General features: G+C 37.5%; 2 protein-coding genes across 2 annotated transcripts in view; one reads left to right on the forward strand and one right to left on the reverse strand.

Annotated features, from left to right (window-relative positions):
• B9d2 (B9 domain-containing protein 2) overlaps positions 1-27,933 on the reverse strand; it is a 61,840-nt gene that overhangs the window by 17,292 nt on the left and 16,615 nt on the right. The window lies entirely within an intron of this gene.
• On the forward strand, positions 305-27,474 carry LOC136850520 (glutamate receptor ionotropic, delta-2-like). Its single transcript, XM_067124100.1, has 14 exons — positions 305-584; positions 15,698-15,805; positions 16,121-16,245; positions 16,496-16,615; positions 16,805-17,028; positions 17,453-17,572; positions 18,578-18,730; positions 18,935-19,025; positions 19,656-19,950; positions 21,557-21,774; positions 24,136-24,316; positions 24,674-24,773; positions 25,761-25,890; positions 26,730-27,474. The coding sequence occupies exons 2-14, from the start codon at positions 15,706-15,708 to the stop codon at positions 26,850-26,852; spliced, it is 1,980 nt and encodes a 659-aa protein (XP_066980201.1). The 5' UTR covers positions 305-584; positions 15,698-15,705; the 3' UTR covers positions 26,853-27,474.

A 27,933-nucleotide genomic window follows, 5' to 3' on the forward strand; every position in this document is an offset into this window, starting at 1 on the left:
TGGTCAAAACACTGAGATAATTATAGGCTAATAATAATAATGAATATCTTAAATCAACACAAGTGCTCAATGTTAAGATGGATTTGTAATGAAATTTGATATCGAGTTGAAAGCCGAAGTGCATAAATGATAAACATAGATAATCACAATTTTTGCGCAGGTTTAAACTAACCTTATTCTAATAAAAAAAAAAAAAAAACATCGCAAATTTACTGTGATAGAAAGTTCATGCGCACATTGGGTGGGGCTTGGTTCGAAATTGTTCGGTTCAAATCGCTCGTGATGTAAACAACGAAATTTGTCCAATCAGATTGCTGGTATGGTGCGCATGCGTTGACATATTGGCCAGCAGCATAACGATTCGGTGTAAATTTTGTCATATAATTTGGAAGTCTAGTCTCCCTATTGTCATTGGTGATTTTCAGTTTGGAGAAAACACCGATATCAAACTCCTCCCCTTTCTTCCCCTCTTATAGCTGCTTGAGTAGCGTTAATATTTGGAAGAAATAACTAATTTTTGCCTCATTTCTCTGAAACCGTCGTAACCCACTTCTCACGAGACCACGATCAGTATTTTATTTCCGGTAAGTATGGAAAGAATATTCAAGTATTTTTAATATGTCACACTTATACAGTGCATAAGCGAGAAGTTAGAGTAAACAATAATCAATCTAAAATTAATTGTAGGACTCGAAAGCATATGAGTTACTTAGTGGAGACTCATTTATGAAACCTGGTAATGGAAATTACTAATACGTGCATCATTTTGCAAATATCTTATACATAATCCATCATTATCAGCACAATTGTCATTTCTTAAAATAAAGGATTCTTTTCACAATGTAGGCTATAGTGATAAAGTGTAAAGTATTTCTTTCGAAATACTTTGCGGTTATCGGCCTATATCCGGGATGTGTCCATTGATAAAAAAAAAACCAACCTCATGCTTTAAGCTTACAGAATCAAAATAACCTCATTTTTAATAACAGATGCTTTTATTAGTTAAGAAGAGGTGTTAAAAAACTGGCGTATTCCCGCTATACTTTGTGAAAATGGTAATTACAATTTCTCATCCTGTAAAAGACGAAAGGTATTGGAAAAGGGGGATTACCTTGGATGATGAGTTGCCTCGCGGCTCGCGCATTCCGAGATGGTGAGTCTAATCATCTCATTCCGCCATCATTTTCATTTGTTGTTCTTTGAATGGGAGATAGTTCCTTGAACTTCCTAATTTTATTCTGATTTCTGTTGCACTGAGATCTGGAATATTTGCCGCCCTGGCAATCGTCTATTATCCAAGACACAAATGTAAAGCTATGGAACGATAATTTAGAATTGCTAAAGCAGCTCAGGTAAGTGCACACTCCTAGTTTTAGGTATTTTTTACAAAACGGAAAAACCAACGCAACCTTGAAGAATGATAGTCTTTGTCCTTTTACATTATAGAAATTGAAACAGTTTAACTGCTGGCAACACCCAGGTTTACGAAAGAAAGAAATGGAATGGTGTACTCTTCGAAAATTTATCTTGAATTGTCCAGATTATTGAAGATTAAAAGTCTGAATAATGATGATAATGAAATAACTCTTTATAGACAGAGTTATGAAATGTTAGAAATTGGGATTCTTCATAAAAGAGGATAATTTTGCCCATTAGATTTTCCAAATGTTTTTGGTATAAAGACCCCTTACATTAGATGAAAACTCTGTTGGAGAATATGTGTATCGCTTTGTCTGACTAATTAATCAGATTGATTGGACCATTTTTTTTTTATAATTTGAAGTGCATTTGAGTACCTTCCTAGTAGCCAGTGTTATTACTTCAAGACAATATTATTGTATTTCACATCAGTCGTCTTTGTTTAAAAAAATATTTAATGATTAACAAAAGATTATGCGCGTTTAGAGGCATCAGTTTTTAATGTGCGTAGAGTTTTACTTTAAACGTTTAGTTACATGGCGGGCTCAGTACTCTTGACCAAAGGAAGTGTTGATCAAGAACGAATTCCTTTCATCAAGAATCGGGACACTTTAGTCAAGCCTTTCCTAATTTCTTTCAGAAATAAACGACAATCGTACTTGCTACGTTATTTTACGTTATTTTGTTAAGGCGTATTGGAGGAATTTAGTAATTGATTTCTACCAATCTGAATGTTAAGGCGTATTGGAGGAATTTAGTGTTCTTAGCCACGTAAAAATAGTATCGTGATGGAGAAGTGTTTAGTAGGATTTTGACTGCGAAAGTATAACGGACAACGGAATGACTGGTAGGAGAAAGGCCGCATGAATTTAGTCAACGAAGAGGATGTGTGAGTCAGGGGATTTTACTCCTGTAACAGCAATGTAGGAGCTTCAAGAGAAAAGGGGAGAAGGCTGCGTGTGGTGTAAATGGACGTCGAAACCGCTTTAAAAAGAACTAACAGAAATGCAATACTGTCGGCGCTACGGCACATGGTGTAGAAAGACGGCGAGATGTGCCGTTTATCGAGAGGCATTAAAGCTTAGAATTGTAGATTGTCTTTTGGAAATTGTTTAGATGATTCCTAAAGACTCTGAGAGACTAAAGAGTTCTTATGATGAAAATACAGCTTGTGAACAAATGAAGACAGAGGAGTGACGAGCTTTGCATGAAAGTGAGCCGGGAACAATTGTCCTAGTAGATGGAATGCTGTGAAGTAGGCTACCAGAAATATTGGTGTAAAGTAACTGGATTAAGAAATGGGTTGTGAATGGTATGTGGAATGAGTGACACGGATAATAAATTGTTGACTGGTGATAATCAAGAGATAGTTCAACTCCCAGTATAAGTGTTTGAACTTTGAAAGTGTTTGTAGGATAGGTGCATGTAACAAGACTGCTGTTATGAGAAATGCGGAAAACGTGAAGTTATGAGTCTAAATATAGATGGTGGAAGACTAGAAGACCTTAATTCGTATTGGTAACTGGGGGTAGGGGAAAACTGGCGCTAACCGTTACAGTATTACTATTTTTGTCACCGTATCTAAACGTGCACATGATGAATTGAACTTACGCTGTTGTTAAAAGGCGACTGTGTGTATTATTACAAAAACTAAACAAAAACAAGCAAATCACATATTCTTATTCTTATGAGTAGCAGCATATGTACTGGAAATGAATTTATGCAATTAGTCGTATGCACGAGGTAATACAATAAATCACTCGGTAAAGAGACTGTTTCCAATCAAGTGATAACGGGAAAATCTATCGGCTGAACGAAGGTTCGTGCTCTCGGACAGACGCTGATCCTGCCTCCTTTCAGTGCAGCTAGTTATCATGACTCTTGTAAACCCATCCACAAAGGTTACATATAAATATAAGTCATTCCCATCTGTACGTTCATCATGGCCTTGATCTTTGCATTCAATACCCTAGGGCAGAATCTGACGAGACTTCACAACAAACCTACAACCTGTGATAGTCATTCTCTTATTCCCATTTCCAGCAGATTTCTGAGACGGTCCGGTGTCCAGTTTCCCTTTGCAGTGTGGGGGTTTTCCCCCCATTTTGATCTTGCTTGTTGCTCTTTGTTCAGTTTTCCTGGCTGGAATCGTATTCAGAAAACGTGTTCCGAAATGGGGGGATCCGAAGTAAGTTGTCGCACCTCATAGTACGTCATCTCGGTCCACCTTCTTTATTTTCCTCTGTAATTTAGGCTATGCAATAGATATCCCCCCCAAAACAAAGAATTGAATGAAAAAGTGAGCTTCCTTGGCCCGTAGTTTCTTCCAGGCGTGTAAAGATCTCAAAGGACAGAATACTTTCTCAAGGTGTTCAAAACTGATTTCCTGTCCTAGCTTTGTAGACGTTTGAACGAGGTTACGTGTATCTCATTATATGACCAATGCTGACGATTGTCCGCTGGCAGAAGTTTTGAGCAGTTTTTTTTGCGATATGTTTTACATAATCGTTGAAAAAATTAAAGTTAAATCTCCTGCACCCCTGTCCCGTAAATTTAACGGATGATGGTAGGCTAGGCTGAGAGAATGGGTATAACGAAGATAGTGAGACGTATTAAAAGACTGGATGAAAAGAGAGAGACCAGAGTTGTTACTTATGAAGATACTGTTAAGCCTATTCTTTTTTTGGAGGGAAGTGTTATTGTTAAATATGAATGGGATAAAAAAAAAAGTTGAAGCTGCGGAGGTAAAAATTTGAATTTTGTGTGAACAGGCGAGACTTGCAGAGATATAAAGAAGTGACGAAAAAGTATGAGGTGAAAAAATGGTCGTAAAGAGGATGTGGAGGACGACAGGTTGATGAAAAGAGAGTATGATTTGGAACTGCCGATTAAGCGGAAGAGGTACCGGAAAGTAATATCCTTCATATGCTCCAAATAGAGTGACTGTGTTATGCTAAAATGGTCATTTGATATACTGTTATTAAGCCTTGTGCCTGTGTATGTGTGTGTGTGTGTTAGGCAGCAGCTAATGCTCAGCAACTGATAAATGTAATAGGGTCTATTGTTTTGTCTTTTGCTCCGGAGTCTCGTCGCTAAAAGCGACAACATTTTACGGAAGAAAATTATATTATACACTTCCTATATTGTACTGGAAAGGTATTAAGGCACTTTATGGTGTCGAATTTTTATAGAGAACATAGGCTGAGCTGTACGAACGTCTTACAGAGGGAATATACTGGTCACAGTCAATAGAAATATGTAACCCATAACAGCCTGCCATGAACGCCCAAAGTCTTGGTTCCGGTAATTCTAAATACGTTTCCAGCTCTGCCAGGATAGGTCTATTCTGTTCAAATGATTCGTATCTGAATTGGACAGATAAAATCATACTTATGAAATGCTATAAATTCTTAACAGAGATTTATGGCCATTTCTTCATTTCATTCCAAAATTAGGACTCCAAGTTTTCACTGAAAAACGTATCCAAAAATATTAGGCACTGAGAAGTCAAGAGGTCATTTCATGATGCCTTTGATCGTTTTAGCTTATCTATACTGTAGCTGCCAAGTTATTTCAGACAGTTCGTGTATTCACGGGCTCCGCGAAACTTTTTTTACAGAAAATTTTAAAACTGCCCTGACCTTCGACCGATGATAAAACTACATATGTTTGTAAAAATTAGGAAATTTGAGCAGAATTTGCAGCATGAAAGATAGCATGGTTTGAAAGAATATTTTAAACTAGCCTTGTAAAAGACTGACTGCGATCGTACACAATAATTACGCAATCCAAACATTTCGTTGATAGGATAAACAGAGCAATTAAATTTTAGTACCATCGCACCGCGGACATGAGGCAAAGACATTGAATTTAACATGAGATACTGTCGTTATGTCAGCACTATGATTTCTTATGGCATAAAAAAAAGTAATCATTCAGAATTCTGGTTCTGCATAATTAATAAGTAGACGAAAATGTCACTTAAAAATTCAAGATAGAAATGACTCGTACTGGCATGTTTTATGTTTCACTTGCCACTTTTGCTATTTTCGTGCGTAATTCACAATTATATTCCATATATAAAGAAAAGGGAAATCCACTATTTTCAGATTACACGCACTATAGTAAACGAACTCCTTTCGAAGAGCCTAAAGAAAGATCAGCTAACTCTGAAATGTATCTCGAAGCATCAACCGAACCGGATGTAAACTGGTCGAAATGGTCTAGGGGAAAATATCTGACCGTCCATGTGTTTACCCTTATCATCAACTCTTCGAGTTTTCCTATATGGGATTTCCTGATTTCGAATACAAACTGGCAAGGTGGCACCTGGCTGAGTCACGACTGAGCATCACTACACATGATTGGTCGAGTCAAATTCAAAAAATAAAAACTGTCCCGGATATCCCAGAATTCCCTATGAAATCCCCAAATAGCTAAATTCCCCAGATTATCCCTAGATGCAGTAAAAAATCCGAATACGGGGACAAAATCCCCAGCAACTAAGGCTTCGTAAAAAGATGCAATACGCTTTTCCTCTGAGTGAGCCTTAAACGAGCTACTTCCGTTTTCTTCAAATATTCAAAGTTTTGCCCGTAAGCAACAGGGAACAGTTATCAAGCCTTTATTACTTTTGTTAACTTAATACTCTTAACTATAATTTTTTCACACATATGATTACAAGCCATCATTTCCAGCACTATAGTTTCCTACCCTCAGGGCATTTCAGATAAATAATAGGTTTTTTGAAGCGAAAGAACAACCTTTTCATTGACTTATGAATGCACCTGATCATTTAGAAACGTCAGATTCAGCCGAAAGAGAATGTTTTTGCCACTGACGGGTATCCTTCTAAAAGTAATTTTGACTCGCCCAACTTTCATTATCTTATTTTTATTTACGAGAAGAATGTTTTGAAGTACTGTCTGTTTTCTACAACCCCCCAGGCCAGGAAGACAACCATTCATCAAGTGCAAATAACACTGCGAGAAAAAAAATTTATTTGACCTTACTCAAGCTGAGTTCAGTATCCAGACGCAACCTACGGGCAGAAATTACGAAAGTATGTTTCCACTCACCAACTATACAAGTGCGCCCTAAAATAATAACCAGCCGTATAAAATGACAATAATAATAAGGAAAGTTTTGTTGAATAAACTGGTTGCATTATGCGAACTGATTTTATATTGAGTGTTCTCAATTCTTCCAATAATTAGCTTTTCCTGCACATCAGTTATTAGTCAGTTATTGACCAATATTGATGTGCAGGAAAAGCGAATTGTTAGAATTGGGAAAACTCAGTATAAAATCAATTCGCATAATGTAACCATTTTATTCAATAAAAAATAATAATAGTCATATGATTTATTTGATTTTTGATATAGTATTAATTCAGCAATTTTGTCAGACGCACCAAGGAATTCTAATCAAGCTTTTACTGACCCAGCAGGGTCTCTCTGAGATCAACACGCGCGCTAAAAGAATTCTGTTTCTGGTGACCTAGTTTGTAACGGGCCCTCCAAACCTCTTTCTACTTTTAATCACCAGTTTTTCATAGTGATCCTGTGTGCAGAGAGAATCAATCACCGACAGAATGGCTGATGTGCTATAACTTTTCAGGAGCGCTGGACTCCAACAAAATCATAAAAGGGCGTTCCCGTAAAAGTGCTTAAGACATTTTGCTGAAAGGAGCGTTTCCGGGGCAGTGGAAATCTGTACAAGTTTTGTTTTATAAATACTTGACGCTTTAGGTTTAGGGGTACAAAGAGCAGCAGAGTGAGAGGCTAGCAAGACTCATTTTTTAAAAGAGATTTATTGTGCGTTTTACTTTTAAATCTGGTAGTTCTGAAAATCAGAATGTTGAATGCTTGCCGTCCTGGCCTGCAGTGTGCACTTAACCTTTCAGATCTGACGCCTTCTAAAGCTAATTCGTATAATTTCATGCTATTTAGGTACAGAAGATCTTCTTTACACAGTCATCAATCATTTTCCTCAGGCGTGAATAATTGATCTTAGAATGGGTTTCCTGATAATGGTAAGCTTGAAGTGCAATACATTACAGGACTGTCATAAACTTTCAGTATAGAATAAATCTTTTGAAACAAGTGAAAAAATGCGCCGAAGTTTCTTCGACGCAATCGAGTTTTCTGTACATCGTATAATCAATGCCACCGAAAATAGATCTATCTTTCGGTGGTCTCGGTATAATGTTGTTTGAGCCTCGGCCCATGAAGCTTTAACGGCGGTCCAGTGGTGGCCTCTCTTATATCGTTGCCAGAGGCACGATTATGACTAACTTTAACTTTAAATAAAAAAAACTACTAAGGCTAGAGGGCTGCAATTTGGCATGTTTGGTGATTAGAGGGTGAATGATCAACACACCAATTTGCAGCCCTCTAGCCTCAGCAGTTTTTAAGATCTAAGGGTGGACAGAAAAAGTGCGGACGGACGGACAAAGCCGGCACAATGGTTTTCTTTTCAGAAAACTAAAAAATGAGTCTTGCTAGCCTCTCACTCTGCTGCTATTTGTACTCTTTTTTATATCCCCTACTTCTCTACTTCATGAGAAGAATCCTCTCGCACTAAGAACTCTGGAAAGAAAGAGAATTCTCGTCCTATGCCAACGAAGTTCTCAACAACTTCTGGACTTTCCCCTTTCTTCTGTCCCCGTGGGTCTGTGGCTTGCTTTCCTATCGAAAAGGTCACGTTAATTAGCTCTCATTTTTCAGCTAACTCTGCTCCCAGAGATGTCGACGCGTCTGATCTTTCTGTTCTATCCCCTGTCTGATTCTTTGTCTTCCCTTGTATTCTCCGCTCCTGTGTTTTTCCATGTTCTTACCCAAGTGTCAAAACCTGCAATGATCTATCGTTTTTGTTAGAAATTTGCTCTGGTCTAGCTAGTCCCTAAAATAGAGGACCGCTAGCCTCACTCATCATTCCAGTGACCGTCATATTGCCTCGACTTTTACGTGAATAATGTATTCGAAAATTTCCTCAGCGGTAACTTTCTTGACACCTAGAATCTAACCAGCTTTCTTGGGGATCACCTTTATGACTTCGGTATGGCAAGATCTACTGACGTTTGGTCATCTTCTCTGCGGAACTTTGGGGAATCATTTTTCGTCGCCCTTTGATATGATACTCCGTCGGCCAAATTTCCTAATTGTGGCTTCACTCCTTTCCTTTGTAAGACTTTCATTCAAATATTTTATAATTCTGTTTCGTTTTTCCTCCCATTCTTTCCTTTCTCTTTATCGGGACCTCCCGTCGGCCTCCTTTGCTAGTCATGCTTTTGCTGGTGAGTCCCTAATCCTTTTTCACTCGGTCTAGAATACTGGTAAAATAGCAGACGAGGGGATGAATTCCTATGCATAAAAGATATCTCAGGAATTCGCTCGTTTGGTTTGTACTAAATGGCCATAGCTCGATTATACGATTTTCTGTGAAAAGTTTGGGATGCAGCCTACTCCTTATCAAACATAGTGCACATAATATTGATGATTAGTTAATCTATCCTATCTTCACACTTTTATGATCAAGTTACGTCAACTTATGGCCACCTGACATCCTTCAAATCCAAAACTAACAATCAGAGGTATCTATAATAAAAAGTCATTTTAAAAAAACTTGAATGAATTTCTCGACATTGAATATTAAAGGAAAATTCTTGAAAATTTCGATTTGAATTCTCACTTATACTTATTATTATGGCTACCTTATTCAAAACAGAAAGTAAAATTAGCCTCTAGTAATTAAAGATGCTATTCTCTATTTGTGTAGGAGAGTATTATGTTTTCCAATGGCCAATTATTTAGAACAGAACTGCGAATTTTGAATGAAAAGAAAACAGGCCAACCGCCACGACAGATGTAATCACCAACAGCGGTGTCGATGTGAGCGCGCGCGCGCGTACTACCAGTGGTTGTGAGAGAGATTCGTGAATGACTCGTTGGAAGAAATAATTGGTTATAATATAGACCCACCAACGGATAACTTCCTTATTCTATTACCTGATGATACTGTCACTGGATTATGTCATCAAACCTCATCGTATAATGCGTTATTGTATTTCACCGTAATGTGATAAGCGAATTAATATCATGGAAGTCATATTATCTTCATCTTAGCGAGCAGTGTGGCATCTGCGGTGGGAGGTTGAAACCATGGAAGCCTGAATTTCGAGTCTGAAACCATGGAAGCCTGAATTTCGAGTCAGTCGCCCATTTGGTGTGCTTGTTCCATGTGAATAGGTTTCATTTACTGAAATAATAATAATAATAATAATAATAATAATAATAATAATAATAATAATATAATAATAATAATAATAATAATAATAATAATAATAATAATAATAATAATATGCAATGACGACCATCACACGATAATAATCTTGACCATCCAGCGAACCACTAAAGTCACAGAAGCAATATCAGAGCAGAGGTCAACATTTTATTTTTCTCTGGCCACTGTAACCTTGACCTAATTCTCAAGGTTACAGTAAATGTAAAGATCAAAATTCGAATGGATAGGCCTATTGTTCTCTGATTTTTATGAGACTTAGTACGTAGGTAGGTAGGTAGGTACCATACAAATGGGTGATTTTTTTACCCAAAATATTTCCACTTGTGGCCAGTTTTCTCAAGATAAAATGTCAGGTTTAAAATCTAATTTTAGTGTGTTTTCTCTGTATCTCAGGAACTTCTTGAAAGTTAAAGGTGTCTCGTTTTCAAGAATTCAAACGAATCAGGTTCTGTCGTAATTTTGTGGGTTAGGTATTTCATAGACTAAAAAATTTTTTTTTCGTTAAATCTCTAAAACCCTGTTATTCCAACAACTGCTGCTTTTGTCCACCGACAAACCAAGATACCTTTTGAAATCTATAACTTTAAAGAGTTTTACTAAGTTACTAAGATGCGTGAAGCCACAGTTAGAATGAAGAAAGTTAAGGATATCTTAGTTTAACCAGACCACTGAGCTGATTAACAGCTCTCCTAGAGAGGGCTGGCCCGGAGGATTAGACTTATTTTACGTGGCTAAGAACCAACTGGTTACCTAGCAACGGGACCTACAGCTTATTGTGGAATCCGAACCACATTATGACGAGAAATGAATTTCTATCACCAGAAATAAATTCCAGTGCGTCATGTAAAGACAGTATTACACGGTATGATTTAGTAGATCAGATGCTTTTGAAGAATAGTTCTCATGGCTATTCTCCAGGGTTCGACCTTGAATGGCTTAACGAATTTCGAAGATGGGTGACCCAAAAGGACCGTATTGATGGAACGAAAGCTTGAATATGCCACTTACGTCACTGCAAACGCCCCTCATAAAAAAAGAAGTAAAAAATGCGTCGAAGTTTCTTCGCGGCATTCGATTTTTCTGTATAACGTTTAATGCTGTATAAAACTTTCAGCCACGGCACGGTGGTGGCCTGTGTTGTCGGCACGTATAGCAGTGCCAGACGCACAATCATGCCTAACTTTAACCTCAAATAAAAACAAAATCTACTGAGACTAGAGGGCTGCAATTTGGTATGTTTGATGATTGGATGGTGGGTGATCAACGTACCAATTTGCAGCCCTCTAGCCTCAGTAGTTTTTGAGATCTGAGGGCGGATAGAAAAAGTGCGGAAGGACGGACAAATAGCCAACTCAATAATTTTCTTTTACAGAAAACTAAACAGGATAAAAAATAATGTCTTTTGGTCCAGTAAATACTGATGAAAAGATGGCTTTAAAGTTGTAATAGAGATTGGTATAGGTTCCATTTTCATTGAAACTGTATGGGTACAGAATTCTAGATCTGACGAAATCTTTAAAAATCTGGGTGGATTTTTCCTAGATCAAAATTGTATCTGGAAAGATACAATTGGATGTTGTCAGCACTGTCTGAACTCACTGGGTTATTATTATTATTATTATTATTATTATTATTATTATTATTATTATTAATTGCCTCCTTTTTATGAGAGACTTCCTAGCCCGTCTTGTCGTTGATGAAACTTGTGCGCCATAATAATAATAATAATAATAATAATAATAATAATAATAATAAATAAATAAATAAATAAGTAAAAAAAAATAAAAACCTTTACAATGCATTTTTATGACTGGTGGCTGTGTTAGATCAAACCGCCGGCTTTGTGCCAGCACGGGCTCTTGCCGTAAGGTCACCCGTAACTGAGAAAGCGTGGAAGGAAATAAAAAACCTAATGTGAAAAAAAAAACTGCTCTGTGTGGACCACAGAGGCAAAATTTCCATATACGGATTCGTCAGCAACAAACTAACTGCTCGCCCGCTGAGTCACCACTCTGTGGACGCTGCCTTTTCATGAGAATTCCTGGGATTTTTATGAATTTCTAACAACCCATGACTTCGGAATTTTCTCTTTTTTATTTCCGTTTGACGACGTGAAGGAGTGTTAGAGGACGCTTTACTACAACAACAACAACAAGTAGTTTTTACTTTTTCCCTATTTTTCTAATTTACTGCATAGTGTCCTCCTGCTATTCACTTGTACAAATAGGTTAGTTTACGTTGATCATTTTCAATTTTTTCTTTATGGGGAACTCAAATCTAATACCTCACTATCACCTCATGGCGAGCAAATTATTCGCCCCCTTTACCGTCGCATACATTATACTCAAAATATCTTTATTTTCTCAGCGCGTATATCTAGGTGAACACGATGACTCTATTAGCTTTGCTCCAGTCTACTTTCCTAGCCTTACAACTGCTCGGAACCAAAGCTTGGGATTTCTCGTCACTCAGTAATATCTACTTTCATGAATTTTACCCTCAGCAAATGTTGGCTGTGTATTATTCCATTTACATATTTTATTGTTTCACTGATATCTTTTGCTTTCTACTCCTTTCTGGTTCAAGAAAATATCAGTCAATCGTTGAGAGCTAAAGTGCTTTCGACAGTGAACACTTTTATACCAGATCAAGAACGTTTGAAGTTGTACTCTCTCAAACAAACACTTTCCGGCTCAACGCAGAAGACGATCAGTCCAACATCTTTATAATGAATGTCCAGCATGATAATCAGTATTAAATAAAGACAGTAAAGACTAGTATTTATTCACACACAAACACAAAAGTACACACACAGAAATGCACAGACACACATACAACCATCGATTCACTGCCAGGGACATATTTCACTACTTGAGGCAACAGAGGCGGAATTAATATTTCCAGGAAACGTACCTGCTTGGTTTTTCCCTGCTGTTGAAGCTATACGGGAACTGACTTCCACGAACACTATTTTAGTAAGAACTCGACTCATCGTCGCTGCTTCAGTCCGATTTGTTTGTTTTGTGGTCTTTTGAAGCCATAAATTGGACGCGTGGTAAATTTTTTTTTTTCTCTCTCTCTCTCTCTCTTTCCCCTAATATTTTGCTGTCGTTATCTACGTGACCAAACACAAAAATAAAAAAGAAAGAACCCAATAAAAAAAGTTTTAGTACCACTTATTGTAAAAAATGAAAATATACTTGAACGCAATGTAATGGTTGCTGAAAATGCAGAATTGTAACAGCTTTTTCTTTCTAAAATCTTTTTTACCTTTTATTTTTTGTAATAACTATGAAGTTATTAATGCGCTCTGTGTTTCATTTCGAATAGCTCCTAATAAAAAGTGAGACTTTGACATGTATCATATCATACGAGCGAGTTGCTGTAAATAGGAGATTATGGTCATCAACGAGACCTCATAAAACAGCAACTCGCTTTCCATGTGAAGAAGAAGAAGAAGAAATACTATTTAGAATGGAAACGGAGGGACAAAAGAACAACCATTCTCGTAACAAAGTCGCATTCGTGCAAAGTTTTTCCAAGAAACTTTCGCTCCTCGGATGACAGACAACTCCATACTTACGAAATCTAGCAGTGAGATGAGGCGCAGGACCTGTCCGTCAGAGGGAAGATGGCACGTCAAGCGATTCGCCTCGCAACCGGAATGAGAGAAAGGAGGAACGCCAATCAAAGGTCCTCTCAACGTCTTGATCTTTTCTTCAATTCATGGCAATTGCTGGATGAGTAATGTTTTCTTGGTTGGACTAACTATTCGCGCTCGACAGCAATCGATAAGTGGAATGGTTTACGATGAAGACAAAGAAAACTTTAACGCCAGTCTTGATTACTGAGGCAGAAAGAAAACGAGTCTAATTTTCGTAGAAAGAAAAAAAAATCGTAACTATTAAACATGTTTCGTTTTTAAGATGAGATGGATATCTTCATGCCTGATTACTTTGAAGAAAGTGACGATTTGTGATAAAATCAAAATCGAATGGGTTATGAATAAGATCTTAAATAACATAGAATAGAAAAAAAGAAAGTGCAGGACTACATGGTCATCTAGACACGAAAGAAGACGACTGAATAAAGGCAGTTACGCGACAACTCAATAAAAAAAGATAAATAAATGAGGTGGAAAAGAACTGTTTGGAAAACACAGAGAGGAGAAGAATCAGCAGAGCACAACCGCCTTTTGTTTCTGTTGTGTGGCCAAATCTTCTGAAGACTTTTCTCCGAAAGGAAAAACAATAAATGTTCTCCAAAGAGCTTCTGTTTTCACTCAGAGATCAACAGAATGGGTCACACACAACGCCCTTGCCGGGACGAAGGAAGAGAAAAGGGGTGCTTGACGGCACGACTTCCACGTTTTACGTTATAATAGTGAATATCATTATTGATATTGCGCCTTTACGCCCGTCGCATGTCAGGAAAAGGAAACCATGGCACTCTCAGCATTAATAAAAAAAATACTCATAGTGGCGCGAGTCTTGAAATGGAGAAACAAGTCCACCGTTAATGTATGGGTACAAATATTTAAAAGCAATTCTCTCCAGAGAGCTTTCGGGAATCTGTTCGATTCCCCTTTATCATCTGCAGATTGAAAAGGGGAATCGAACAGATTCCCGAAAGCTCTCTGTGGAGAATTATTTTAAAAGATATGTACCCATACGTAGCTGTGGAATTGTTTCTCTCCAGTCTCATCATAGCGTAGTGTGAAAGTCGTTGCTTGGGCGAGAGTAAAGGGTTTTAGCTAGATGCTTGCATGGGTAAAGTAGAAAACCGGGGAATTTTTTACAGTCTAAATCTAAGCCAGTGTGATAAAAACCCAAAGAGAGAGAGAGAGAGTAAAGTGGGTAAAACCTAACCGCTGCCATTTGCGGCCACTTAAGATTAATACAGATCAAAGCATTTTGTTCTCTATTGTACAGATTGGTAACCTTCAGGATGGACCGTTAACTTTTATTTTTCCTTTTCTCTTTCCCATTCTCCATCTGATGCATTAACTTATCTTTTTTTTCACCTTTCTCTTTCTCCTTCTGATTTATCGAAACTGGGACACTCAACTGATTGCGGGAAAAGATGCAACTTTGAAGACGTGCACACAGACTTCGATGATGTTTATTTAATGCACATTATTGCTTGTGTTTTCCCGAGTTGCACGAATACGAACATTTAATAATCTATTCATTCGTAACAGCATTTTCTATCAGCTTCGAATCACTCTGATGTTTGTCTTTGAATTTTTTTTTCACCTCGGTCTATCGAGTGGTTTGCTATGATTCTTTTTACTGATTTACCAATCCGCTCTTCGGATTTATGCTTAGATAATTTAGGAAAAATATCTGGTGTCGTTCGTAGGACTCAATGTCCGAGCACCCGAATGCTTGCAAAACACCAATACAAATGAGTGCCTTTCATTTCTAGAACCAGTTATTCTCTGGGTTATTTTTCCGTGAAAGTAATGAGGGAAAATATTCGTTCAGAGTTTAAGTAAGGGAAGGTGACAGCATGTCGTTATACAAAATGTTTTTTAAAGGAATTTAAATTTAGGCAATTTTTTTCATATTGCATAAAATTAGCGGAATGTGTCAACTTTAGGTTACAATTTTTGACCCTCAGAAAAATATCCACGAAGGTTAAATAAACTTATAAACGTTATGAATTCAACTGAATATAAAATTTAGGCCAAAGGCCAAGAACTGGGACCTATGAGGTCATTCAGCGTTATAAATACCTGTAATGGAAGTGCATGAATGTAACCTTTAAGATACTATAAAACAGGCGGGGAAGAACCACTAGCGGATCCCGGGGGTAGGGGCTGGACCTGGGCACGTGGCCTCCCCCCCCATGATAATAACAGATGAGAAATAAAAAGTGGGGAAAAAATTAAAAAAGTCTAACAATAACAATACTGTATAAGCCTAGTATAACGTGTTCTTACTTTCCTATATTTTCCCCGCTCGTACACCAGGTGACTTTATGATGATGACAACGACGAGCACCCAAGGCCACCGGAATAAATCTTTTGTTTATTTCACGGTATCGATTTTGGTTCTCGGCAGTTTCCTTAAAGTGGCAGGTAAGTAGAAAGGTTTCTTGTTGCAATAACCAGTTAAAGATTATATATCAAATGCCTCTCATTACTTTAGTCTCAAGTTAAGCAGACAGTGATCACACACACACACACACACACACACACACACATATATATATATATATATATATATATATATATATATATATATATATATATATATATGAATCGATACGTTCACTAACCATCTGTAAACCAGCTATCGACGATAGTTACTGAAGTTCTGAAGTTTTTAATAACCGCTGAAATATTTTAATATGACTATTAACGTTCTGTTGTTGTTATTATTATTATTATCAGGAGATGCGGACATCATCTCCAAGGCTCAAGAAGTAACCACGGCTATTCTGAAGGAATCGCGGTGCTCGAAAGAAACTCACGTCTTTGTATCAGACAGGGTCGTTCCTGCTACATCCGTGCTCAAGGTATTGACATGAAATTATCGTTTGTGAGTTTTCACCTCCGTTACTCTAATGAATAATTAATCTAAGATTGTTTTTAGTCTTTCTTAGATATAATCAATTAAATTCCCGCATAAAATATAAAGAAAATAGGATAATACATGAGATATCAAAGAACTTTTACGTTAGGAGACTGAAATCGGTCTCCCTTATTAAAGAAAAACAAAATAGTTACACCAAAACCCCCAGTTAACACAATTGTATTTTTTGTGAGGTCGTCAGCAACTTAGGCTATACGGCAAACGTCGCCTATTTCGAGGCTCTCTTGAAAAAGAGTAACAGTAGTAACTCGACGACACTGTCACAGCCCAGTATATTTCACAGTATTGATAAGGTATGGGTTATGCTACTATGTTGGTAATACTAAGTTCTGATATTTCAAAGCTCTTCAAAGAATATAGTGGATATTTAACAGTATTTTTACAAATTTCATCTCTATACTTAAACTTGCATTGCGTAAAATGACTTCGAAATACAATGAAAAGAAAGTTTGAGCGCAGTTCTTTACGTATATTCTTGCCAGATTCGCAAGACATCTTGGTGCCTGACGCTGATTGTCATAAGTGACGTCGAAGAGTTCCTGGTTTTTTTCACCGACACCGCAGCTTCGAACGGCCTCTTGAAATGGCCGGTAAGGCTTCTCGTCCTCACTCGTCTAACGCGGCTCCGATCTCGGCACCTACGCCAGAAACTTTCAACCAGCAATGGGATGATGGTCACCCTTCAGGATGAAGTTGCTCCTTTCAGGTATCCCAGGCAGTTTAAATTATTACGACCACTTCAAGTTTAAGCGTTTAGTTTACTAAGTCAGGGCGGTCACTCGCATGTTAGAGCACTAGAGCCTATGGGACGGGTAATTCATTTTTTTTTTATAAAAGGTAGACTTTCAAAGAAAACGAAATACGGGGGGGAGGGGAGGAAGAGTGAAATGAAAATAGGGCATAAGCTCAAAGTAGACGAATTTTATCCTCATTAACGATAGAGGTTTGGATGCATTATGGAAAAAAGTAGGACAAGCCTTAAGGAGATAAACTTTTAACTCTTTCACGAGTGAGATTTAAAGGTGTTAGGAGGTGAAAGAAATGCATCTATAGTGTTGTGGCAAACCACCCTTTTAGGGTAGACCAGCACTATTCACCTAACAAACCTGACTTTAGTTTTTGTGTTGCAGGTGTGAAATCTTCATTTACCTTCCCAATGATCACAGGCGCCTTCAGATTGCTACCTGGTCTACGAGGTTTGGGCTGAGATACCTTACAGACTACACTCTCTTCCCCGATAAATTCAGCAGGTACGCATTTCTTCACTCTTTCCAAATTGCATTCATGTATTATGCAATAAAGCGAACAGCTCTCCCAGATGAAAGATCAACGGATTCGTGAAAGACTTTTATCTTTTCATGGGTCCTCTCCTCTGTTTCTTGGCTTGCCTTTAATTGAGTGGCCTTTTTTCGCTCGACCGTCTATCATCTACTCCCTTACACTGAGCTCAAAAGCTCTAGCTGCACACAAACGTTCCCTTTCCCGGAATATTTTCAACGCTACGCCAAGCAAAAGGCACTGAAACGGATTCACCCTATTTCACGGCTAAACCTTCCCAGTTCAGTGATAAGTATCCGAGCAAGATTTTTTTTCACTGAAAACCAGTAACGTACTTCCCTTCTTTTTTTTTTCTTTTAATTATCTTCATACTACAAGGCTTAACTATAAAAGATATTTTACTTTGTAAAAACAAAAACAATTATTTAAACTTCATTCTGTTTGAAGCTCAAACTATTCATAATATTAAGTAATTCAGTACAGGGATATTTGTTTATTTATCTGTAAATCTTAATTATTTCATCCTTTGACTACAGCATGTGACATCGTGCTTATCATGTCTGAAAGGAAAAAATATGGAAAGATAAAGCAGGGGAAGTTTCTGTCTCCAATTTTTTTTTTTTTAAACCGCCGGCAAATTTACTAATAGGCCTACATTACTACATTCAAAAATCTCCCCGATGTCATGTGGCGAACGTCTTCTAATTTGTCAATACGTAAGTAGTATTCCTTGGGAAAAATGCTTTTGCCTTCTGGTCAGCGGCGGGATATACCTTAAAGAAGAAAGCCCCTTCTGAATTCTGTTCCATGTAATGTGCATTTCCTCACTCGCTCTTTTCTCGAACCTGCCTGCCAAGGTTCGTGGCAAGGGCTTCTCGTGTTCTTGTCAGTGATAGGCCTAATGTCATAAAGAAATCTTCAAAAGAATTCGGTTTAGTTTAACGCCATCACGCCTAAACAATATTCCCTCCCAACAGGTTAACTAACAACGCGCATCTCGTTGTGGCTGCCCAGGGCCTGTCTCCTTATCTGTTTGCCAAGAAGACGCAGACTGCCAATGGAACATCGACGACTTTTTATGGGCCTTCTCTGATGTTACTGGAGCTGCTGGCGCGTCGTGTTAACTTCACGTAAGTTCTCTGCAGAGTTCAGCAGTTTCATAAGGGCAGTAATCAAGGTCTGGGAGTATTTGGGACCCCATTTGAGGATGTGATAAAATATATTGACTAGAAGGGTAGAAATGACATATCGTTGAGTTTTAACGTTTCTTTCCTTAGCATAGAGACGGAGATCTAATCAAATAAATGCAAGCGAATCAATTCCTCATTCAACAGATATAGCATAGTTCAACCTCCTGACGGCTCCTTTGGATCTCTGCTCCCCAATGGCTCCTGGAACGGTATGGTGGGCATGGTCGTCCGGAAGGTGAGAAACGGTCTGCGAAATCACGGTTCATCATTTGCACCTTTGGTGCTTAGAAAAAAAAAAAAAAAAAGGTTTAAAATTAACATGGAAGATAAAAACTTGTTTTTTTCTGAAATCCTTCGTAAGTCTACACCAGAGAAGCAGGTTACCATTAAGACTGCCTCGATCTAAGGCTACGCTTACAAACATGATTACAAAGGACATGGGGATTGTAATTTTGTAAATAGGCTCTAACGGGAAGGCTCATACCTTCTGACACCACGCCCTCTATGGGGAAGTAGACACACTCAATATATATGGGATATATATATATATATATATATATATATATATATATATATATATATATATATATATATATATATATATATATAGTTGCCTTTATCATTGTACTGTGTATTAGCAGTCACGTGCACATACATACAATTATATCAGTTTATACTATATGCAAAAATATGTCATAAAAAAATAGTGGAACTTGGTTGCAATAATTTCGAAATAAGATACAGTTCCTGGTGTTGAACATCCCGTAATCACTTCTCAAATTCATGGGAGAAACAAGTAGAAGAATTAGTGCCAAAGATCTCGCTCGGAACCTCATCCTCATCTTCTTTTAATCTGTATCGACAGGAAGTTGACTTGGCGCTTGGTCCGTTCGCTATCACTTACGATCGGTCTATTGCGGTCGACTTTTCCTTTCCTCTCCTGGTGGACAACGTCAAAATTCTGGGCAGAAGAGGCCGTACAGAGGTGGACGAGTGGAGCTTCGTCATGCCGCTGGGCCCTCTGGTGTGGCTGATGACTTTTATATCCTTGCTCGCCTTAGTCGTCGTTACTAAACTGCTCCGGATGATAGGGAGTAAAATAATTCCCTTCGGTGGTGGCGCCGGATATTCTTCTTACATCCGCATCATCTTCCAGCAAGGCAAGAATTCTCGAAATTGATTCCACCTCATTCCACTCGATCCATTTTTCTTTCGTTATATATTAGGGTTCATCTATGTAGTGGGCCGATGAGGCTTGGCTGTACGTTTTTATCCAGCCATGGTATTTGCTGATCTTTTTAAAATGTTTAATATTAGTTTGGATGTAGGAACAAACAAAATTTCTGTTATTTTGTAAAATTTAACATAAATTAGAATATATCAGTTCCATAATGATAGTTTTAGGCTCCTACACTCTATGCACTACCATTTTCGGTAACTGAGAATTAAGCTGAGCTGCTAATGACAAAAGTAGACTAGATAAGTCATGAACCTTCTTTCACCAGAGATGGAGAGCGGGTGATCATTTCTTCTTGCAGATAGAACTATGCTGGAATCGTATGATTTGGTAACGTAACAGAATTAATGCTGACAAACACAGTGAAATGGTAACTCCTGAAGTGACAATTAATAGTCCATTTTCCACCTCCGCTAATCTTGATTATCAAATTTATCAGCAATACAGTAAAAGGTCGAAAACCTTTGCCTGGCTTCTGTATAGTTCTTCAGCAAATGCCCCCAGAGTGAATCGTAAGAGCAGCGTACGTCGCTAAAGTGCATTTACGTTCACACCTGAATCATCTTTTTTTATTTCTTCTTTCTTTAAAACAAGATTCTGGCTACAATGACTCTTTTTGAAGGAGGCATTTGTATCCACAGGATCGTTACTTTATTGTGACAGTTTACTATTATACTCAAATAGCACCCCGGATTTAGAAACTTGTACTAGACAAGTCGGATCGAATACTTTGTAGATTGCTCCATGTTCTACGTAATTTCTTCAACGCAGTCAAGTCATGAGCCATTTCGAATATGAAGAACCAAAACATCACAAAATATTTCTTTGACTTTATAGGTGTTAAAGTATAACTATCATTGATAACGATTTGATTAAGCGTTATTGAATTTAACCGTATACACATATGTATATAAATATGCATGTATATATAATATATATATATATACATGTTATATGTATACGTATGTATATGTCGTATTTATATATATGTGCATTTGTATGTGCCTGCGTGTGTGTGTCTCCTATCGCTATCAGTCACGTCCTAATTACATAAAAAATAATTGTTCTATTTTGTAACTTAACATACGCCGGCGCATGATTATGTTGAAATCGATGTGATGTTAATTACTGCTCAAATGACTATAATAATTTTATTATCAGCGTAAATACCTCAAACTGATTCGGTAGCGTAATTACTTGAGCAAGAAAGCAACCGCGTCTGACTTCTAACCCAAATCAGTCAAGCGACGAACGATATATAGTAGCAGTGGAACTAGGCCGAGTGCAGCGACCTACGAGGCCATTCAGCGCCGAAAATAACGTAGAAACAATTGTTAAGAGAGGGCTGAGGAAAGTAAGGTGGAAGAAAGATAATATGAACGGAGGTATAGCAAAGGGAATAAAAGAGGTTGCAGTTAGGGGGCCGTAGGGACGCCGCAAAGAAGATGAAAACATCATGGATGGTGTTGTTGCATCGATTGACGGGGGTATAGGCTATTCAACAGACGTCACGTGACCTGAATTTTCAGATGTGGAGGACAGAGAAAGCCTGGCTTGGGAGCGCCTCATGGTATGCAGCTGGGCGCTGTCGGTTTTCGTCGTCATCGCCTCATACGAGTCGAACCTCATGTCGCTGTTGGCTGTGAGATACATCTCCGAACCCTACCAGACATGGCGGGACATGGTGGACGACGAATCCCTCGTCATCATTCAGTTCGCAAACACCGCTCAAACGCAGATGCTTTCGGTAAGGGAATTTTTCCTTTTATTTTTTATTTTAGATGCACGTCCTGTTAGCTAAGGAAACGAGGTTGCTAGCACGGATTAAACTGGACAGTGAAAATTGTTGTTTACACGTTGTGCATTTGTATAAGGTGGAATGCCCGAAGCAGATGGAAACCTTTCAGATATGCAATGATTGGTCGTTAGGAATCAGTGTCACATACACATTTTATATATATGTAAATTATATATATATATATATATATATATATATATATATATATATATATATATATATATCTATTTAAGTATCTATGTATATATCCATACGTACGTATATGCATATATACCTACATATATAATCTTTATACATATGTATACATATATATACACACATATTTCACTATAAGATATCGAGGAAATATTTTTACTTCCGATTCAGAATCTGATTATGATATTGATGATTATGGTATAGTGCAAAGTATAGGATGGTAATGATGATGATGAAGAAACCCCACGTGCCATACACATGGAATAAAGTTTATGTCTATTATAATAATAAAAAATAACTGGACAATACAGTGACTCACAGACTTCCATAAGGTTATAGGATTTGAAAACTTTACTCCTTATGAATACTTTGCTAATTTTTAGTCTTCTGTAAAAGAAAACTATTGAGATGGTTTTGTCGGTCCGTCACAACTTTTTCTGTCCGCCCCCGGATCCTAAAAACTACTGAGGCTAGAGGGCTGCAAATTGGTATGTTGGCCATCCACCCTCTCGTCATCAAACATAACAAATTGCAGCCCTCTAGCCTCAGTATCTTTTATTTTGATCAAAGGTTAAAGTTAGCCGTGATCGTACTTTTGGCACCGCTATAGATACCAACAACACAAGCCACCACCGGACCGTGGCTGAGTTTAATGAGCCGCTGCTAAGAGTTTCATGGGCCGTGGCTGAGACCACCACCGGACCGTGGCTGAGTTCCATGGACCGCGGCTAAGAGTTTCATGGGCCATGGCTAAAAGTTTCATACAGCACTATACGCTGTACAGAAAACTCGACGTGGCCAAAGAAACTTCGGCGCATTTTTTACTTGTTTATTTTAGGAAATAGATGATCACGTAGCAAAGGAATCGAATGCATATTTCTATTCTATGACAGCTAAGAGCAACCTTTTGCCTAAAAGAGCAATGTATCATCAGTGGAAAGATTTAACCTCCATGAAATTAAAAGCTTTTGTTGCAACTGAAATCGGGTTAGTTCACAAACCTTCCATTGAAAGTCATTTTCGTGAGAATAGCGCCACATTAGACACGGCAAGTTTCAAAGCAGGATTTGCAAGGGACAGATATCAGATTGATGGTGTAGAAAAAGGATTTTTAGTATCACTAATAAAGGTATCTGTATTATCACGTGCATATTTTGAAGTATACCGCTTACGCATAGAATGCGCGAGAAGTGTTGCAAATGTGGAACATGATTATAACATGCATTGATAGTGCACTAAAAGGATTACTTGTGCCAGTAACAAAAAAGCCAGAACCAGAATCCATCAGATTTAATTTTTTTACAATTTTTTAAACTTTTTACTAATCTTTTTTTACACATGATGGGTTGCTTGCTGGTAAAATGAAGTTCAAACCGGAAAACACAGTGCTTAAAGATGTAGTAACAAATTTTTTTTATTAAACCGAAAGCATTTTCAATTTTTTTTATGTAAAATGTGCACTTCACTGGGAATGAGAGTCAAAATAAACTCCACAGCGAATGGATTGAATCAACGAATTCTATAAAATCTATAATAATAAAATCTGAGAGGATCTTATATTGTTCGTCCTCCCCCGGGTGACAGTAGGGGGAGATATGACATGGCCACCCACCCCCTGCATACCAGTTTGTCTGCCCCAGGTTGGGACTTGGTAGGTAGGGAAAACATCCACCCTCCTCCTGCAAACCTGTTTGTCCACCCTGGGTGGGGTAGGAAGGGGATGGGGAGGGTAGGAGAGACAGAAGCCCCGGGTTCCAGCGCGCGTAGCACGAGCCAACAAGCTCGTTAATGAACATTGGCAAAGGAATACTTCCAGTATGGACAGTATTACCAAAGAAACATTTCACTTAGAGATCATTAAAAATGAAACACATACTGTACAGAGCATATCAGTATGTAACTTGGATACACATATTTATTTACCTTTTTTATTACATCAGCATTCGTCTTTGTAAAAAGCTTGCTTCTTCAGTTTATAAACTCCGTATTTTTGCTCGTAATTGTAAGAACTTCATGAATAATAATTTTTGAAAAGAAGTCAGCTCCTAATCTATCAGCAATCTTTTGAAGTTCTAGCATCGCATAACCTGACTCACCCATTCTTCACGAAAACAGGCGGCAGAGTCGGGCATATTCCATGACGTGGCAGAGGCTGGGAAGAGGGGCCGTTACAGCCTAATACCGGTTCCAGGCTTCGTGCCTGTAGTCGACAAATTAGTCTCGAGGGGTGACCATGTCTTCCTGGCACCTTTCCTCATGATGAAACTGTTCCTGACGGAGAACTACATGTACAAAGGTAGGTTTTTGCTGGACTTCTGCTGTGGTTCTTTGGGCTGAGTTCAACCCTCGATGGCTCAAGTCTGCTTGGCCTAGCGTGCAATGTAATATTATATTGTTGTGCGGTGATGTTTAGCTCCAGCCAGCAAGGTCGGCTCCCGCTCTGTGAGCGGTCTTTATAATCAGAAATATATGTACGTATAAATATACAAACACACACACACACACACACATATATATATATATATATATATATATATATATACATATATATATATATATATATATATATATATATATATATATATATATATATATATATATATATGATTAGCAAGGTGACTCCTAGCCCTCGATATTTTGGTTTCTTTTTCAGGGAACTGCAAGTTCTATGCCTCAAGCGAAGGCTTCATGGATTCCCACCTAAGTTTGGTCTTCCAAAAGGACAGTCCTCTTCGCCATGCCATGGACAGAAGGTACTTTGGACGCTTTGGTGTGCTTAGGCGCTATTGGGGCAATCGCCCTTTCACTGACTTCACTTTCTGATTATTGTGGAGAGTATTTCGAAGCCAAGAAAGCACATCATGAGTTAAGTGATTTGAAAGGAAAGGATAGTTTGCAGATTAAGATTTCAGAGTCCTCTGAATAAATAATGTAAGACTTAATATCTGTTTTGCAGAATTCTGGCGTTCGCAATATAAATATGGATTCTACCATCGAACTCATGATAATCACATTGTACTTCGAAACATGGTGTCATTGTACATTCATGTCTTATTCTATGACTGTAATAAAGCATAACGGTTCTAAGGCTTCACATTACATAACAGCCATAAAATAAAACAGGATTCGTTTACAGTGATGCTTTATTCTATGTTTTATTTTATGGGCATAATAAAGTATTGCATTTCTTAGCATAACAGATGGAACTTCCACAAATTTCACGGATGACAAGAAGAAATAACATGCATATTATTCATTATTTCATGATTTGTCTGCTAAGCCCTCATGTTGTTGCTCTGTTGTTTGACACTCATCTGTATTTACTCATCACTAAGATTTGAATTTTTAAACAAGATTCCGTTGTCGTGGTTCCCATGGCCCACCCTCCCCCCCAACACCCAACTGCTGCCTTTATCTTTCCTCTAGGCCTAGTGCACGAAATGAATCTGGCGTAGGCCTACGTAATTATTAATCATTTGCTACAGCTAAAATTGAGACACAGATCGGGAATGAACACTTTCAATGAAAGACTTTTGGAGATAATTCACGTTTTTAAACTTGCGTAGGAAAGCAACCTCTAGAAGTAAACTTTTACAAGCGGGTTTCTCTCGTTGGTCTTGGTTTAAGCAACCCAATCAATCGTTTCGCTAAAAGTCTCATGAGGAATTTATTTTCCCAGCTGATTATCTGTACCATAAAGCTCCGGTGGCTAAAATGAGATAAAACACGTTCCATTTCAGAATAAAAGGAGCAATTGAGGGAGGCCTCTACAGCTACTGGATCAACGACGCAATACCCAACGTGGGATCTTGCAAGCGTCCCCCAACGAAAATTACTGTGCAGGAACCTCTGTCTATGACGAATTTGTGGGTAAAGTCAAGTCAGGCTGAAGTTTTAATAGTGTCCTTATTATTAAGAAGGTTACATTAGTCACGAAAATAAGGTCAGTTGTTCATCATTTACTGCTCCTGCCTCGGTTGCAAACAGTACTGCCATACTGTAGAGTCAGCAGCACGGGGTACTAATGTACAACGTCACATGGCAGAAGAAAACCTTATGGAGAGTTTTAAACGCCTTGTTTGAGGGAAATGGCGTAAATGGCAAATATATGCCGACTGTTAATAACGACAATGAGTATATATATATATATATATATATATATATATATATATATATATATATATATATATATATATATATATGCATAGCTTCCCTACAAATTGTTCCGACATCTCTCAATAGATCACATCTCTTTGTTAATTTTAACGCTTTATTTTTATTCAGTATTTTTAATGCTTAGTGTTTGGTGATAAGTGTAAGTTATCGACAGAAAAAAATGATCGGCAGTAGATAATGCATGGAACAACATGGCAACATATATTTGTCTTTTTTGTCATGAGATAAAGATAGGTCTTCTTAAAATTATTGGTAACAAACAAATTTGCATTCAGTTATATATATATATATATATATATATATATATATATATATATATATATATATATATATATATCTTAAATGAGATTTGTTAACGACAAGTAAGAGAATTTTCACATTCTTTGAGTTCGCAGAATATCTAATCTTGTCAAAAAAAAAAAACTTACTTTCGTGAATTTCATAATTCACCGTATATTAGTCTTAGCGATTCTAAAAAGACATCCAAGTCTCATAAACTCATCCAGTGTTAACACGTTCCTTGTCCTTTGCAGGGAATGTTCGTAGTCCTTGCGGCCGGCTGCGTGGCAAGTTTTGTGGCCTTCGTGTCGGAGGCGACGGCAGCTAAGATCTTGGCTTGTCGCGAAGAGAAGAAACTGAATCTGTATCACGAATGATTTTGTCTCAGTTGTTGGGTTTGTTGGAAACGGATGAAATGTTTTCGAAGTTTCAATATTCATTCAGACTACTGAACATCACGGATCAGTACCGAACGTTTTTGAACAACTAAGAAACGCTGCGGTGTTTACAATTTTCCTGTTCAGGGAAATTGCCACTTCATATTGATGTAGAGGACTTCGAAGTTTGGAGTCCTTTACATCACTATGAAGTGGCAATTTCCCTGAACAGAAAAACTGTAAATGCTGCAGCTTTCCTTAGTCGTTCAAAAACGTTCATTGCTGATTCGTGATGTTCAATATTCTGAATGAAAGGAAAGGACCCTTTGCATTACAATAATATAAAATGGTAATTCTCTAAAAGAAAAACATTGAACACTCTGAACACTCTAAAAGAAAAACAGTTAGCCATTTGAAAACGTTCAGTACTGATCCATGATATTAAATATTACTAATAAAAGGAAAGTATTATAACGTTTTATAGCATGGCTATGAAATTCTAAACCTTGGAAGTCGTCTTTTTGAAAATATGGCAGACTGAGCTGTCGCCTGAAGTTTACCTCCAGGTGCATTTTAATTTGTAGGCTGACACGAAATGTTTAATGAATATTTTCGCCCAAAAGCTCAAATGTTTTATTTCTCCCTAAGTCATTACCTGGAGTAGACAGTATTATTCATTTTTTATTTCCGTTCAAGAGTAACAAACTCTAGCTTTCACGCCATATATTATAAGTTGAATTCTAGTTATTCATCTAAATATATACACCATACATATATAAATAAATACATATATATAATATAGCCTATACATTTTGTGTATGTATATATATATATATATATATATATATATATATATATATATATATATATATATATGTATGTATATGTGCATATACATTATATATATATATATATATATATATATATATATATATATATATATATATATATATAATAAATGACAGATGTGAGTAGGCGACATGTTTTAATGCCACTGAGGACCGTAGTCTACTTGACAAGAATGATAAAAAAAAATCCTCAGGTATCGATTCATTTTTTAAAATCTGAATCACACTGCCAA

Source organism: Macrobrachium rosenbergii, chromosome 22 (assembly GCF_040412425.1).
Source record: "Macrobrachium rosenbergii isolate ZJJX-2024 chromosome 22, ASM4041242v1, whole genome shotgun sequence".
NCBI classification, from domain to species: domain Eukaryota; kingdom Metazoa; phylum Arthropoda; class Malacostraca; order Decapoda; family Palaemonidae; genus Macrobrachium; species Macrobrachium rosenbergii.